The sequence below is a fragment of the Palaemon carinicauda genome, chromosome 2, assembly GCF_036898095.1.
Source record: "Palaemon carinicauda isolate YSFRI2023 chromosome 2, ASM3689809v2, whole genome shotgun sequence".
Classification (NCBI taxonomy): domain Eukaryota; kingdom Metazoa; phylum Arthropoda; class Malacostraca; order Decapoda; family Palaemonidae; genus Palaemon; species Palaemon carinicauda.
This window is the reverse complement of record NC_090726.1, coordinates 46141859-46157703: the sequence shown is the minus strand read 5'-3', so window position 1 is coordinate 46157703 and position 15845 is coordinate 46141859. Positions and strand designations below refer to the sequence as shown.

The 15845-nt window shown below is 46.1% G+C and overlaps 1 protein-coding gene across 2 annotated transcripts in view; it reads left to right on the top strand.

The window, feature by feature from the left end:
• Positions 1-480: 480 nt before the first annotated feature.
• Positions 481-15845, top strand: part of LOC137624563 (nucleolar protein dao-5-like) — a 62804-nt gene continuing 47439 nt past the window's right edge. For both annotated transcript variants that reach the window (XM_068355488.1, XM_068355477.1), the window contains exons 1-2: positions 481-667; positions 4488-4566. In XM_068355488.1, coding sequence (XP_068211589.1) covers positions 4491-4566 — 76 coding nt within the window. In that variant the 5' untranslated portion in view covers positions 481-667; positions 4488-4490. The remainder of the gene's footprint in view (positions 668-4487; positions 4567-15845) is intronic.

The window sequence follows — 15845 nt, the reverse complement described above, 5'->3', positions numbered from 1 at the left end:
TCTATGAGACCGTCTGTGCAGTTTAATTTATCTTTAGGAAAACCTGTTTCCATATAAAGAGTAAATACCTGTACATGGTTATATAATTCTAAACATACCAGTAAAACTGAAAATGAGCCTTTTTATATGATTAATTTAATTTAATTAACACAAATTGTCAAAAATTTCGAAATACGAGTCAAGAAAACCAAATAAGTTAGTAAAAGAAGAAGACATAGTCAACAGGGAATTTATCCCTAGATTTAGGGAATTTGGGTGTGATGGGTCTTTTCTGTACACATTTCCATGAAGAAGAAACAAAGATGAGTGAATCTTTACATTATTGCAATTAATTTACTTGATATCATATGAAGTATAGTGATTAATTTCTATATTAGCAAAACCCACATGATCAGAAGAAAATAAATTTGTGGAAATGGGGATTTTTGAGTTGTTTTGGGGATATTTTATCATGAGTTTTGGGGATTTTTTAGAACTCAACAGGGCGCTCGATCCTAAACAACAACAACGTCACGTTATTTCTTATTTATTGTTTTATTTTCTAAATGTTCTTTTGTCTGTACCACCTGTAGATCCATGGAGCTGAGCAATGAATTCCATTTAACCATGTGATACGCGAAGATATCAAGTTTTATTTATTAGACAGTGCAATAATTGACAATTGGAGGTGAGTTCGGTTTTCTCAATTTTGGAAAATGTTCCAAACTTTTCCATTTAATTTAATCGGTGTTTTATTATTGAGGTAACATTTTCTTTAAAAAAAATGTTCTCACTGTAGTATAACTCCCCCTTTCTTCGAAAATGACAATCTTTTTCCAATCAGAAGTATATTATACCTTTTATTACGGTTGAAACCTCAATGGGAGCACATTCCTCCTCTCCAAATGTTTGCATTGATTATCTCTCGTTGCAATGTAATTTCCAAAATTTCTTTCACTTTCAATTATGAAAGTAGTTTATTGCATAGCCTTATGCCATAATTACATCCTATTCAAGACTGTGGCTGATCATTTATTGGGTACATGCATAGACACATTCAGTCGATCTTGTGTCGTGCAATGAGACCCCAAATTCTACATTAGATTCATCTAACCTTTTAGAAAAACAAATCAAAATATAAAAATGAACCGAGGTGTATGTACGATAGCGGCCACCTGTATGTATTATTATGGCCAACTTAGAATACGGCAGTGTAAGGGGGTCGTAGGCAGTGTCAGCCCCCCCCCCCCCGTTAGGTAAGTAGGTAAGGACTTGGCTTGTAGGTTAGGTTAGGGGGGAAAGTTTAGGTTAGTTGATGTCCATTTTTAATTCACGGGAGGAACTGGCCGTTGATATACAAAGGCTCCATGAACATAAAACAATGACAATAATCTCCTTTATGGTTTTATAGTGCTTGGTTCAAGTCGAGAATGGATGGGGGGGGGGCGCAGGGAGGAAAATGTGTAAAACAAGGGAGGGAGTGAGGATGGGTGGTAGGTAGGGGAAAAGGGGTGTGATATATCATACCATCCAAGGCACCCATTTATTCTGCACTGTCACCAACGCTGCCAACACCGGTGAAGCTCAACATCATATAATTTCGAGATAATTTTGAATTTTCGTCTTTTATCTCGCTCGCAGCAGTTTGTAAATTAAATTGCATCGACATTAGGAGCCTTTGTATATCAGCGGCCAGTTCCTCCAACCTACATTAACCCTTTTACCCCCAAAGGACGTACTGGTACGTTTCACAAAACCCATCCCTTTACCCCCATGGACGTACCGGTACGTCCTTGCAAAAAATGCTATAAAAATGTTTTTTTTTTCCATATTTTTGATAATTTTTTGAAAAAATTCAGGCATTTTCCAAGAGAATGAGACCAACCTGACCTCTCTATGACAAAAATTAAGGCTGTTAGAGCAATTTAAAAAAAATATATTGCAAAATGTGCTGGGAAAAAAAATAACCCCTTGGGGGTTAAGGGTTGGAAATTTCCAAAGAGCCTGGGGGTAAAAGGGTTAAATTTGGACACCAACTAACCTAAACTTCACCTACTAACCTAACCTACAAGCCGTGTTCTTACCTACTTACCTAATGGGGAGGCTAACGCCCCCTTGCGACCCCCCCCTTACACTGCCGTATTCTTAGTCAGGTATCATCATCCACAGAGGTGGCCGTTCTCATACATACGCTACACCCCCAGCATTACAACAATTTCAACAACTTTTCTTGGTAGATAATGTTTTTCCCACAAGTTGATATTTAAGGGATAGTAAAAAGGGGGGTAATATTTCGGTAGAGTCCCCAGCATTACCGCTTACCAGTACATAGGAGCTTGATGTTTTTCTCTTTTTGCGAGCGCACGGCGAAGCAAAAGCCATTAGACTCTATTGAAATGTTACCGATATCTAATGGTTTTTGCTCCGCCGTGCGCTTGCTTCGCTCCAGTACATAGGGGCTTGATGTTTTTCTCTTTTTGCGAGCGCACGGCGAAGCAAAAGCCATTAGACTCTATTGAAATGTTACCGATATCTAATGGTTTTTGCTCCGCCGTACGCTTGCTTCGCTCGAATAAAGAGAAAAACATCAAGCCCCTATGTACTGGCAAGTGGCAATGACTGGGTGGGACTCTACTGAAAAATTACCTATAGGGGGTGTATGTAGGACGACAGCCATCCCCAATAACTCCCTTATTTTCAACCCTATTGCTAAGGACATGTCTTGTAGGTTAGGTTAGAGGGGGAAGTTTAAGTTGAGTACTGTAGTATTCTATGCATGTGGTAGGTCCTGTCCAATTTTATACAAAGGCTCCAGTAAAATAGTAATTACTTTAATGTTCTTGTACGAAGTGCCATAGTTACTCCAATTATGCAGTAAAATTACTGCCTTTATGATTTTCTGGTAAATATTTTGGAATAAGCTAATAACAGGTGTTTGTTGCATTACACGCATATTGATGTATCTCTCAGCCAATAAGGGCCCATCATCACTTGGAGCGTCCAGGATTACTTCTCAAGAGTCAAAACTATCGCCGAAATAACGACCTACATGGTTGGCATGCACACCAGCTCTTAAGTACAGAGGAGCAATGCGATGTTATTTATTTGTGAGTGAAGCGAGCCACCACGAATGAAAATTGGGAAGGTTAAAGGAATTATTATATGGGTACATGTGATTTATCTACAATAGGCAATAGATCAAGTGTCTCAGAACTAGGAGAACATGTGATGGGTTAGGTTAAGCGGTTGTTGTTTAAATAGGTCGGGTTAAGGGATTGCGCATTACTGTAGTTCTATTTTAAATTAGTAAAGGTATCGTAGTCTTGCTAGGTTAGGCTAAGGGATTTTAGTCTGAACTGGTTAGTCTAGAGGATCTAGATGATAGACAGCTATGAAATTTCAAAGAGATTGCTACTATCTTACATGTTAATTTACATCTTTAAAAAGACATCATATTAAAATAGTCTCTTTGAATTTTGCCGTGTAGATCCTCTAAGGAAGAACTTCAAAGTTGTTAGAATTTTTTTTATGTTCACCTACTTGTCTACTATGATTAACCCTTTTACCACCAAGGTAAGGTTAAATTTCGAGCACATTTTGGTATATATTTTTTTTAAATTGCTCTAACAGCCTTAATTTTTGTCATAGAGAGGTCGGGTTGGTCTCATTCTTTTGGAAAATGCCTGAAGTTTCTCATAAAATTATAAAAAATATGCAAAAACATGTAAATAACAGTGTTTTTCAAGAACGTACCGGTACTGTACGTCCTTTGGGGGTGAAAGGAATAAGATTATATTCGCAGTTAGTATGATTAATGTACAATGATGAAAGGACGTCTTTGCTTAAGGTTTTGTGGCTGATTTACAGAAAGTCCTCAATTTGCAAACGTTCGGAGAAACAAACACAAATTCAACTGAAAATCACAAGGATAAGATAAATACTGTAATAAAACAATATTGTATCATTTGATACAGAAAGCAAAAGGACATTTATAATAACACGATATCTATTTCATATGAAACCCGTCTATTTGTTGACTTACGCAGCTGGAAATCATGACATGGGATTCAGGTTAGGCCTTCCGTAGGCCGAAATTGAACAAATACTAGCAATTAGAGTTATAAACAGCTACTCGGAACCAATCAACCCTTTTACCCCCAGGCTATTTGGAACTTTCCAACCCTTAACCCCCAGGGGTTATTTTTTTCAAGCACATTTTGCAATATATTTTTTTAAATTGCTCTAACAGCCTTAATTTTCGTCATAGAGAGGTCAGGTTGGTCTCATTCTCTTGGAAAATGCCTGAAGTTTCTTAAAAAAATTATCAAAAATATGCAAAATAAAATGTAAATAGCAGTTTTTTGCAAGGACGTACCGGTACGTCCATGGGGGTAAAGGGATGAGTTTTGTGAAACGTACCAGTACGTCCTTTGGGGGTAAAAGAGTTAAGTTTGTAAGTAGAGGACCTTCTGTATATATTTTTTAAAAATTGATCTTCTTATTCTCAGAGAATGACGACGCCGGAGGTGAAGCAGCCTGCTGCTGATGACGAGGCCAGCGGCAGCCCACCAAAGCAGGAGAGCAATAGTAAGTGCAGTAATTGTTTCCAGTTCACAGTTCAGTATCATAAAGCGCAGGGATCTCTAAAACGTCGGACATCTTCCAAAAAGCACAAAACAACACGGAGCAAAACAAAACACGTCTGACCAACGCAAGTGCTGAGGAGGAATGGGGATAGGGGGTGGGGAGATGTAGGGGTAGAGAGGGGGGAATGTTGATGAAGGAAAGGTCTAACTGGCGAGGGATCTATGGTCGTGGTTCAATCACGTTCCAGTTTTCTATACCGACACTCAAAGAGTGAGCGAGCTATGTTTATTCCTGGCATTCCATGCATCTCTTTTTCCGTGGTATATTCAGCAATGACTATGCCTTAGAAATCGTGCTAGAGGAGCATTTCACGGAGCGACACAGGTCGAACCCAGAAAAGCAATTATTAGATTTTATCAGGAAATTAGTGTTACTCATCAGGAACATTGGGATGTGATGTGTCAGGAATTTTGAATAACTTGTATTTAATATTATTATTATTATTACTATCCAAGCTACAACCCTAGTTGGAAAAGCAAGATGCTATAAGCCCAGGGGCTCCAACAGGGAAAAATAGCCCAGTGAGGAAAGGAAATAAGGAAATAAATAAATGAAGAGAACAAATTAACAATAAATCATTCTAACATAAGTAACAACGTCAAAACAGACATGTCATATATAAACTATTAACATCATCAAAAACAAATATGTCATAAATAAACTATAAAAAGACTCATGTCCGCCTGGTCAACAATAAGCATTTGCTCCAACTTTGAACTTTTGAAGTTCTACTGATTCAACTACCCGATTAGGAAGATCATTCCACAACTTGGTCACAGCTGGAATAAAACTTCTAGAGTGCTGCGTAGTATTGAGCCTCGTGATGGAGAAGGCCTGGCTATTAGAATTAACTTGCAGTATTTAGCAGTGTTAATAAAACAAACTGGAATTAGGATTAGGATTAGGATTTAACCCCTCCTTGGCGGCTAGGACATAAGCACCCCATCAGGTACAATTGATCAGCAGGTGAGTGGGACATATACGTCCCATCAGGGTATTTAAAGGGAGACCAGAAGCACCCACTTGTGGCAGTTATGTATACACAAACAACATTTTAGGTTTAACATATAATTTATAAAGTAGATAAAAGATAAGAATGTCTATTTGTTTCAGTATAGATACAAACCTTTTTCAATATTAAACTTACCCGATAATCATGTAGCTGTCAACTCCGTTGCCCGACAGAATTCTATGGAGGGATACGCCAGCTATCACAATACTAGAAGGGGGTGTACTTACCAGCGCCACCTGTGGCCAGGTACTCAAGTACTTCTTGTTGACACCTCCTCAATTATTCCTCTGTCGTGCTTCTGACAAGACGTTCTGGGATACGCTTATGTTCTTGGAGTATTTTCACGACTTTGGTGAAGTATTTCTCTTTGATTTCGGCTGTCGCTTTACTGGAAACTTCTATTTTAGCTTAGTTAGCTTTTGGAATTAATTTGATTAATTTTGGTGACGAAGAGAGTATGAACTCTCGTTCACCTTTCAATGGCCGACCCTTCCCTTAGACGGAAGTGTTGGTGTCTAAGAGAGTATAGACTCTCTTTCTTAATTTTGCTTAACAAAAGTTATAGATTTATTTTATATCTCTCCGCCTCTTATAGGCCTCTTCGATTAACTTCCTTTTATTATAAACTTATTAAAATTAATTTTTATATTTGTTTATATTCGACCTTCCTAATAGTAGGCGGTCTTTTCTTGGTACCGAAGTTAATTATCGTGAGTCCGTCATTTCGGTTTTACCTGTTAACATATTATGCTATTTTAAGGTCTTTGAAAGAATTTCTTTGATAGTCTCGTACTTTTTCAAAGTTGAACTAACGTTTTGTTTGTCTCGGCAGTTGTTGACGTTCAGAACGTTTCAACTTGCACTCTATCGTTACGATAGAGAAAGAATGTTCACGGTTTCACATTGCAGTAAGAGTAACCGTGTCTAGCGTTTTGTTCATTCTTTCTTAACTTAATGGTTTTGATCCTAATAAGGAACTTTTGGGAAATATTTCAGTTTTTTCCTTTAACAATAATATGTTTTAACGATATATATGATTGGGCTCTTCTCTCAGGTTCTAAGTCAAGAGAGAGAGAGAGACAGATAGAGACGGAGGGAGAAAGAGGATAAACGTTTCCCTCAAGCCTGCCAGGCGTACGAGTAACGTCGTTATCGTTTTGCTCTTATCCCTAGTCTCTTTAGGGGAAGAAACTAAACGTTTCTAGAGTGATCTAGTGTTTAGTCTCTTTCCAGCCACTGAATTTTCTTTCATTAGATTTTTCTGTTACATTGTAATTCTGTTTTCGCAATTACTAACTTTTGAGAAGGATAGAATTGCGTGTTTCAGGTACAAACCACTTAAAGTTTCGAGTTCAGTGAAATAAGTGCAAACAGAAATCAAAGTGATAAGTGATTGATGTCAGTGTTATGCGTGAGGGTACTTTTGTGCGCGCCAGTCGTCCTCCCAGTCCGGGACCTCTTGCAAGCTCCCAAGCCCAGGGGAGAAGCAATGTCGAAGGGCAAAAGGGTTCGGCAGGCCTTGATCGGCGCACAGAAGTATCCTCGGTGGTTGTGGGCGTGTCTTACCGAGACCGTCACTCCCACCCGCAGACGATTGAGCCCTTATTTTGCTCGTCTGCAGAAGAGATTTAGAGGAGAAAATAAGGCAGAGTAACGCTGGTCTCAGGTCTCTAGACCTCTTAAACGTAAAGTCCAGACCTATGCCAGACGTACGAAGTAAAGTTCAACAACCCGGATGCAGTCATTGGGTTAGCTCTGACTCTCCTCAGTCATCATTTTGTCGGGCTGAGAGTGCGCCTACACTCCCCCCCGCCTATGCTCGCTCCGCCTGATCGCAGTACCACCTGCCAGGCGTACGATGTTGTGGACTCTACTACAGTCCATGCAGCACAGCTTTCGGACCTGATGCGTGAGTGTCGTGCTGAGAGTGTTGCACCTCCTCCTCCTCCTGCACCGGTGGTGCACCAACCGCCTGCACCCGTTCAGCCTGTGCTGCACCCGCCTGCACCGGTGGTGCACCAACCGGCTGCACCCGTTCAGCCTGTGCTGCACCCGCCTGCACTCGCTGCACCCAGTCGCAGCACCATCTGCCAGGCGTACGATGTTGTGGACTCTACTACAGTCCATGCAAGCACAGCTTTCGGACCTGTTGTGTGAGTATCGGGCTGAGAGTGTTGCACCTCCTCCTGCACCCTTTCAGCCTGTGCTCAACCCGCCTGCACTCGCTGCACCCAGTCGCAGCACCATCTGCCAGGCGTACGATGTTGTGGACTCTACTACAGTCCATGCAAGCACAGCTTTCGGACCTGTTGCGTGAATGTCGGGCTGAGAGTGTTGCACCTCCACCTGCACCCGTTCAGCCTGTGCTCAACCCGCCTGCACTCGCTGCACCCAGTCGCAGCACCTTCTGCCAGGCGTACGATGTTGAACCTCTTTCTGTGTTCGCTGTTCCCAGTGTTGTTCAGCCTCAGCCTTCTTTAAGGCAACCTTCGGTTTGGGATCAGGAGGATTACTCCACTCTTCCTCCTCCTCCCCTGGCTGCTCCACCGGTGGTGCAACTCTCGGTGGAAGTACAACCTCTTCCACCTGTGAGTCAGTCTCCTCAGCTGCTGCACCGAGCTCAACCCATGCACCCTGTTCCTGCACCTCAGACACCTCTGCTTGCGGGAACTTTACCTTGTTCTGCGCAACCTCGGTCTCTTCACGCTCCACTCTTTCCACAGGAACAGGAACTTTCTGCACCTTCCACTGTTGTTGTTCCAGCTCGTTCTGACTCTGCTGTTCAGCATACCTTACCTCCATTTTCAAACCATGGCAAAAATATGAATCATGAGTTATGAATGTAAGGTAAACATTATGTTGATTTTTAAACCCCATGCAAGCATGCATAAAGCACTCTAGCACTGGTCATGGAATTTCTAAGAATGTTAAACGCCATGCACACGCTCTGCTTTCCTTACAGCAGGCTCTGCTTACTACATGCTCAGCATTCAGCATGCTCTGCATTCAGCATGCTCTGCATACAACATGCTCTGCATACAGCATGCTCTGCATTCAGCATGCTCTGCATACAACATGCTCTACATACAGCATGCTCTGCATACAGCATACTCTGCATTCATCATGCTCTGCATACCTTACCGCATGCTTCTCAACATATCTTGGGTTGTTGCCAACTCACTAGACTGTCAAGCAGTTTCATAACGTTGCCTTCTAGTCTGCTGCTTTTACACCAGTGAACCCTCACTCAGAGAACTTAGCTTTTCTAGGATAAGGTCCCTGTAGATGAGAAAGTTCTTTTCTCCCTCCTTCTGATATTCCCTTGAGGACTCTGTCATTTGGAGGGAGCCTTTAGCTGCATAACCTCTTATGGACTTTTATTTAAGCATTACATGCTTACAGGGAAGGTAATGGTTCCACTTCAGCCGCTAATCCCGTCTGTTACCACACCTGCTCCCATAGACCTTGAGCTGTGTTGCATGACATGCAGTCCAAGCTTAGTCCTTGTTAGAGGATTTTTTGTTTACGGAGTCAATGTGTCACGGGGAAGACGTTCAACAACCAACAGAAGGGACTTGTTGTGACGCAGTGCGGCAACCTCAGCAACCCGTTAAGGAGTTGTCTGTACGACCCAGATAGTCTAGACAGATTCGGGTTGTCACTGTACTTCCTCGCTTGCCCATGATTGACAGTTTACAGACTGTGCAGCAGTATCATGATCTTGTGTCCGGCTCCGTCAGACGACTGGCTTTTAAGAGCTCCCACAAGTCGTCGCTGTCTGGAGATTTTCAAATGGACTATGAATCTGACCAAGGAACTGGGCCTCCTGGTCAATTTTGAGGAGTCTCAGCTCGTTCCATCCCAGACCATTGTTTCCTTGGGTATGGATCTTCAGAGTCGAGCTTTTCGGACTTGTCCTTCGGCCCCAAGGATCTTCCAAGCCCTAGAATGCATCCAGAGCATGCTGAGAAGGAACCGATGCTTAGTCAGGCAGGGGATGAGTCTAACAGGGACACTTTCATCGCTGGCCCTGTTCATCGAGTTAGGGAGACTCCACCTCCGCCCCCTTCAGTATCATCTAGCTGCTCACTGGATAAAGGACTTGACGCTAGAGACGGGCTCAGTTCCTGTTTCCGAAGAGATGAGGTCTACTCTACGTGGTGGAAGAACAGCATTCTTCTCAAGGAAGGTCTACCTTTGGCTGTTCAGACCCCCGACCACCGTCTCTTCTCGGACGCATCGGACACGGGCTGGGGTGCGACACTGGACGGACAGGAATGCTCGGGAACATGGAATCAGGAGCAAAGGACACTTCACATCTATTGCAAGGAGTTGTTGGCAGTTCATCTGGCCTTGATAAACTTCAAGTCCCTCCAGCTTAACAAGGTGGTGGAGGTGAACTCCGACTACACCACAGCCTTGGCTTACATCTCCAAGCAGAGAGGGACTCATTCGAGGAAGTTGTTCAAGTTCGCAAGGGACCTCCTCATTTGGTCAAAGATCGAAAGCTCACGCTGGTAACGAGGCTCATTCAGGGCGATATGAATGTCATGGCAGATCGCCTCAGCCGTAAGGGTCAGGCCTTCCCCACAGAGTGGACCCTTCACAAGAATGTTTGCAGCAGACTTTGGGCCCTGTGGGGTCAGCCAACCATAGTTCTATTCGCTACCTCGATGACCAAGAAGCTCCTCTTGTATTGTTCTCCGATTCCAGACCCAGCAGCAGTTCGCGTGGATGCCTTTCTGCTGGATTGGTCCCATCTCAACCTGTATGCATTCCCGCCGTTCAAGATTGTCAACAGGGTACTTCAGAAGTTCGCCTCTCACAAAGGGACACGGTTGACGTTGGTTGCTCCCCTCTGACCCGCGAGAGAAGGGTTCACCGAGGTACTGCAATGACTGGTCGACGTTCCCAGGACTCTTCCTCCTAGAGTGGACCTTCTGCGTCAACCTCACGTAAAGAAGGTACACCCAAACCTCCACGCTCTTCGTCTGACTGCCTTCAGACTATCGAAAGTCTCTCAAGAACTAGAGACTTTTCGAAGGAGGCAGCCAGAACGATTGCCAGAGCAAGGACGACATCCACTCTCAGAGTCTATCAGTCTTAATGGGAAGTCTTCCGAAGCTGGTGCAAGGCCAATGCAGTTTTCCTCAACCAGTACCACTGTAACCCAGATTGCTGACTTCCTGTTACATCTAAGGAACGTAAAATCCCTATCAGCTCCTACGATCAAGGGTTACAGAAGTATGTTGGCAGCGGTTTTCCGCCACAGAGGCTTGGATCTTTCCTCCAACAAAGATCTACAGGACCTCCTTAGGTCTGTTGAGACCTCAAAGGAACGTCGGTTGTCCACTCCAGGCTGGAATCTAGACGTGGTCCTAAGGTTCCTAATGTCATCAGGATTTGAACCGTTCCAATCAGCCTCTTTTAAGGACCTCACATTAGAAACTCTTTTCCTCGTGTGCTTAGCAACAGGTAAAAGAGTAAGTGAGATCCACGCCTTCAGCAGGAACATAGGTTTCACATCTGAAACGGCTACATGTTCCTTGCGGCTCGGTTTTTTTGGCTAAAACGAGCTTCCTTCCCGTCCTTACCCTAAGTCGTTCGAGATCCCAAGCCTGTCCAACATGGTGGGGAACGAACTAGAGAGAGTACTTTGCCCTGTTAGAGCTCTTAAGTACTATCTAAGAAGGTCAAAACCATTACGAGGACAATCAGAAGCCTTATGGTGTGCTATCAAGAAGCCTTCTCTACCAATGTCTAAGAACTCAGTTTCTTACTACATCAGGCTTCTGATTAGAGAAGCAAATTCTCATCTGAAGGAAGAAGACCTTGCTTTGCTGAAGGTAAGGACACATGAAGTGAGAGCTGTGGCTACTTCAGTGGCCTTCAAACAAAACCGTTCTCTGCAGAGTGTTATGGATGCAACCTATTGGAGAAGCAAGTCAGTGTTCGCATCATTCTATCTCAAAGATGTCCAGTCTCTTTACGAGTACTGCTACACCCTGGGTCCATTCGTAGCAACGAATGCAGTAGTAGGCGAGGGCTCAGCCACTACATTCCCATAATTCCATAACTTTTTAACCTTTCTCTTGAATACTTTTTATGGGTTGTTCGGTCGGCTAAGAAGCCTTCCACATCCTTGTTGATTTGGCGGGTGGTCAATTCTTTCTTGAGAAGCGCCGAGGTTAAAGGTTGTGATGAGGTCCTTTAGTATGGGTTGCAGCCCTGTATACTTTAGCACCTTTGGGTTGATTCAGCCTCCAAGAGGAACGCTGCGCTCAGTAAGGAAGACGAACTTAAAAAAGAGACAGAGTAACGGTTCAATTCGACTTCCTTACCAGGTACTTATTATTTCATTGTTATTTGAGATAACTGTTATATGAAATATGGGATACTTAGCTATCCTTTAATCTTGTACACTGGTTTTCACCCACCCCCCTGGGTGTGAATCAGCTACATGATTATCGGGTAAGTTTAATATTGAAAAATGTTATTTTCATTAGTAAAATAAATTTTTGAATATACTTACCCGATAATCATGATTTAATTGACCCTCCCTTCCTCCCCATAGAGAACCAGTGGGACCGAGGAATAATTGAGGAGGTGTCAACAAGAAGTACTTGAGTACCTGGCCACAGGTGGCGCTGGTAAGTACACCCCCTTCTAGTATTGTGATAGCTGGCGTATCCCTCCATAGAATTCTGTCGGGCAACGGAGTTGACAGCTACATGATTATCGGGTAAGTATATTCAAAAATTTATTTTACTAATGAAAATAACATTTTTCCTTTGGGCTGGCATACATGGCAGTCTAAATTTTATAAGAGGTGTAAACAGTTGGTTGGTAGTTACCGGCGTGGAGCGGGGTAGCACACCCCCCTCCACACGTGCTCACTGAGTACAGTAGTCATTTTTATAGCTGTTAGCAATTCTTACTAAGGAAGAATGCATTATAGAATGTTTTTGTTCAACTAGCATTGTTTTTAATTTTAATATGTTCTTAAGTAAAAAAAAAAATATTGTGTATTGAAAAAAACCATGAGGTACTGTATTGAAAATAATTTGTTCCATAACTGAAATACAAACCACGCTATTTAATATGGGTTATTACTTCGGCGGAGCTGAATGATGAGCCATTAGATTTTTAACGAGGGTTTACTACCCCACCGCTAGTTAGCGGGGGGTAGGGAGGGGTAGCTTGCTACCCCCCCCCCCCCCCTCCCTCACACACACCAGTGAATACTTCACTTTACTTTTAGCTCTGGCGGAGAACAGACCTGTCTGCTCTCTCCCTCGCTTTGACTGCCATTAATCTGTTTTGCTTTTTCTTTCTCAGAGTGTGTGAAGTTGGCCTCTATCATCATGCGTACGTGTCCTGGTTTACCTGACCGCCCTTGTGGGACCTTTCTGTCGGCGGTAGACACGGCTCCTCACACCTTGTGTCCTCATTGTAGGGGCCTAACGGTGTGGAAAGGGTAATGTATGCGGTGAGTGTAGGGAGTGGTCTACCTCCCAGTGGGAGAGGTTTGCCCGGCGCCGGAAGGGATATTTCTCCTTCAAAGGCTTCTTTGAAGAGAGAAAATCCCAAGGCCTCTTCTTCTGTTGCCCCAACCTCCTCCGAAGCTCCCACTCGATCGGTCTCTTCCGAGAGACCGTTGAAGGGGAGCGTAGACCGTTGTTCTGTTGACCGATCCCGGGGTGCGGGAGAGGTAGTTGCCTCCCATAGCGAGGCACATGCCCCTCCTCCCTCGGAGGAGGATATTGATTTTCCTGTACCTAACCGTGATTTGTTGCAGCTTTGGTCTTCCTTGGGGCTTCAGGGTTCGCCCTCCAAGGAAGCCCTGTTTGATATAATCAAGCTGGGAGCAGCTGTTAAACAATCGCTGGCGATAGCAGACGTAGATCCTCTGTCTATCGTCGACGTTGTTATAACGGAGGCCTCCGATGTGTCGGATCAAACTGCTCCTGTTGTTGCTGAGGTAACTGAAAGCTCTGATTCCCCCTCCGAACATCTTTCGAGGGCAGAACTTAGTCCCACGGTCTCTCCTGTTGGTGATTCTTCCCCCCGGGGGAGTTCACTTACAGAGACTCCTCTGCGGAGGCCTTACGAAGGTCAGCTTGCTGATCCCATGGCCCATTAGAGGGCGTATAAGGCGGAAGGCTCGTCCTCCCCTTCGCCGTAGAGGTCTTCCTTCCCCTCATAAGGGAGTTAGGAGGCGCCTTTTTGGCTCGTCATCCCCGCAATCCTCTGCTGAGGAGACTCGCCGTTCTCCGATCCTGCCAGCTACCACCTTAGACCTTTCTGAAGATCGTTCGCGATCTCCTTCGGTGGAAGGTCGTCCTTCGGGACCCCCTGACCTGTCACCCTCCAGACCTGCTGTCCTGCCATCACCCTTCAAGGATACTGATCCTGTCATTGTACAGGCACCGGTTCCTTTGTGGCACAAAGGACTTGAGCACATAACTGTGCCTCAGTCCCTTAAGCGCCAGGCACCCCCTGTGCGCCGTCTTGCTGCAGTTCTTGACCTAGTGCCATTGTACTCCCTTGCGCGCGTGCGCGCTCCTTCACCGGTTCATGCGCGCCAGGTTAACCCTGCGTGCCCTCCCGCAGTTCCTGTTTAACCGCGCCAGCGCTCTCCTGCCCACCAGCGCCCTCCTGCAGTTCCTGCGACAGCGCCTAAGCGCTCCCTGCTTCGTCAGCGCTCTCCAGGGCCCCAGCGCCCTTCTGGAGTTAAGCGCATTGCAGTAGTTCCTGACACAGCGCAAGCGCTCACCAACGCGTCAGCGCTCTCCTTCAGCCCAGCGCGCAGTACAGGAGGTACCTAAGTTAGCGCACGGGCGCTCACAGGTACCCCTGCCTCCTTCTAAATTACGCACCCCTGTGCACCCGTATCCTGTTGTGCGCCACGCGCGCCCAGCCCAGCAGCGCACACCTATGCACCCGAATCCTGTTGCGCACTCTGCGCTCCCATCGCAGCAGCGCACACCACCAGTGCGCCCGATTCCGGTTGCGTGTCCATCCCAGCAGCACACACCCTTGCGTCCGCATCCTGATGCGCGCCCACGATCCCCTGTGCGCCCAGCGCGCCCACGATCCCCTGTGCGCCCAGCGCGCCCACGATCCCCTGTGCGCCCAGCGCGCCCACGATCCCCTGTGCGCCCAGCGCGCCCACGATCCCCTGTACGCCCAGCGCGCCCACGATCCCCTGTGCGCCCAGCGCGCCCACGATCCCCTGTGCGCCCAGCGCGCCCACGATCCCCTGTGCGCCCAGTGCGCCCAGCGCGCCCACGATCCCCTGTGCGCCCAGCGCGCCCACGATCCCCTCAGAGGGCAGTTCCTGCACCACCTGCTCATCGTTCTCCTACGCGCCAGCGCGTAAGCTCACCCTTGCGCCCTCACGAGGCTGCGCAATCGCACCCTCGCCCCGTGCTTCCTGACTCACGTGCTCCACGCCCACGCGCTAGGAATATTTCTCCTGCGCACGCGCGCCCCATAATTTTGCCCGCACGGGCTCACCAGCACACGCGAGCAGAAGGTTGCTCACGCTCCAGCTCCTATCCTGCCTTCAACACCGCCCCACGTTCCAGCTCCTGCGCGCCGTCACCTGTACGCGGTCACGCGCACATGCGCGAAGTTCCTGTACCACGCGTTCCTGCCACGCACGATCCAGGGCAGGGCTCATCGCGCGACTACCAGTGCGGTTCTCGCCGCGATCGCCAGCGCATTCCCGCACACAACCTCTTGGGGCTTCAGGCGGACAGATCTTCTTCTCGTTCCCCCCCTCGCAAGCGCAGAACAGCGCGCTCGCCGGAGGAAGGGAGGTTTTCGGACAGGTCTAAGGACTCTCTTTCAGCTCAGGCGAACCCTCGTTTGTCGACTCTTCCTCGGTATCGTTCGATCCCCTTCCCTCTAGAGGGAGTGTCTGACAGCGCGACTGTCAGCCAACAGCCCTGGTTTGGTACCATAGTCAGAGCTCTCATGCAGGCTTTTAAGCGTGTGTTCTCTGAACTAGGTCAAAAAGCAGTGGCTACCTCGTCTCCCCTGAAGAGGAAGAGAGGAGTCCCCTCCGTGGTGACTTCTCCGAGGGCTAAGCTGTCTCCTCGGAAATCCTTGCACAAGGCTCCTTCTCCTCCCCAGACTTTCTCTCCCTCCCCTGCGGATGAGGATTTCCCATCCTTAGGGGAGTCGGATGAGCTGGTCCGTT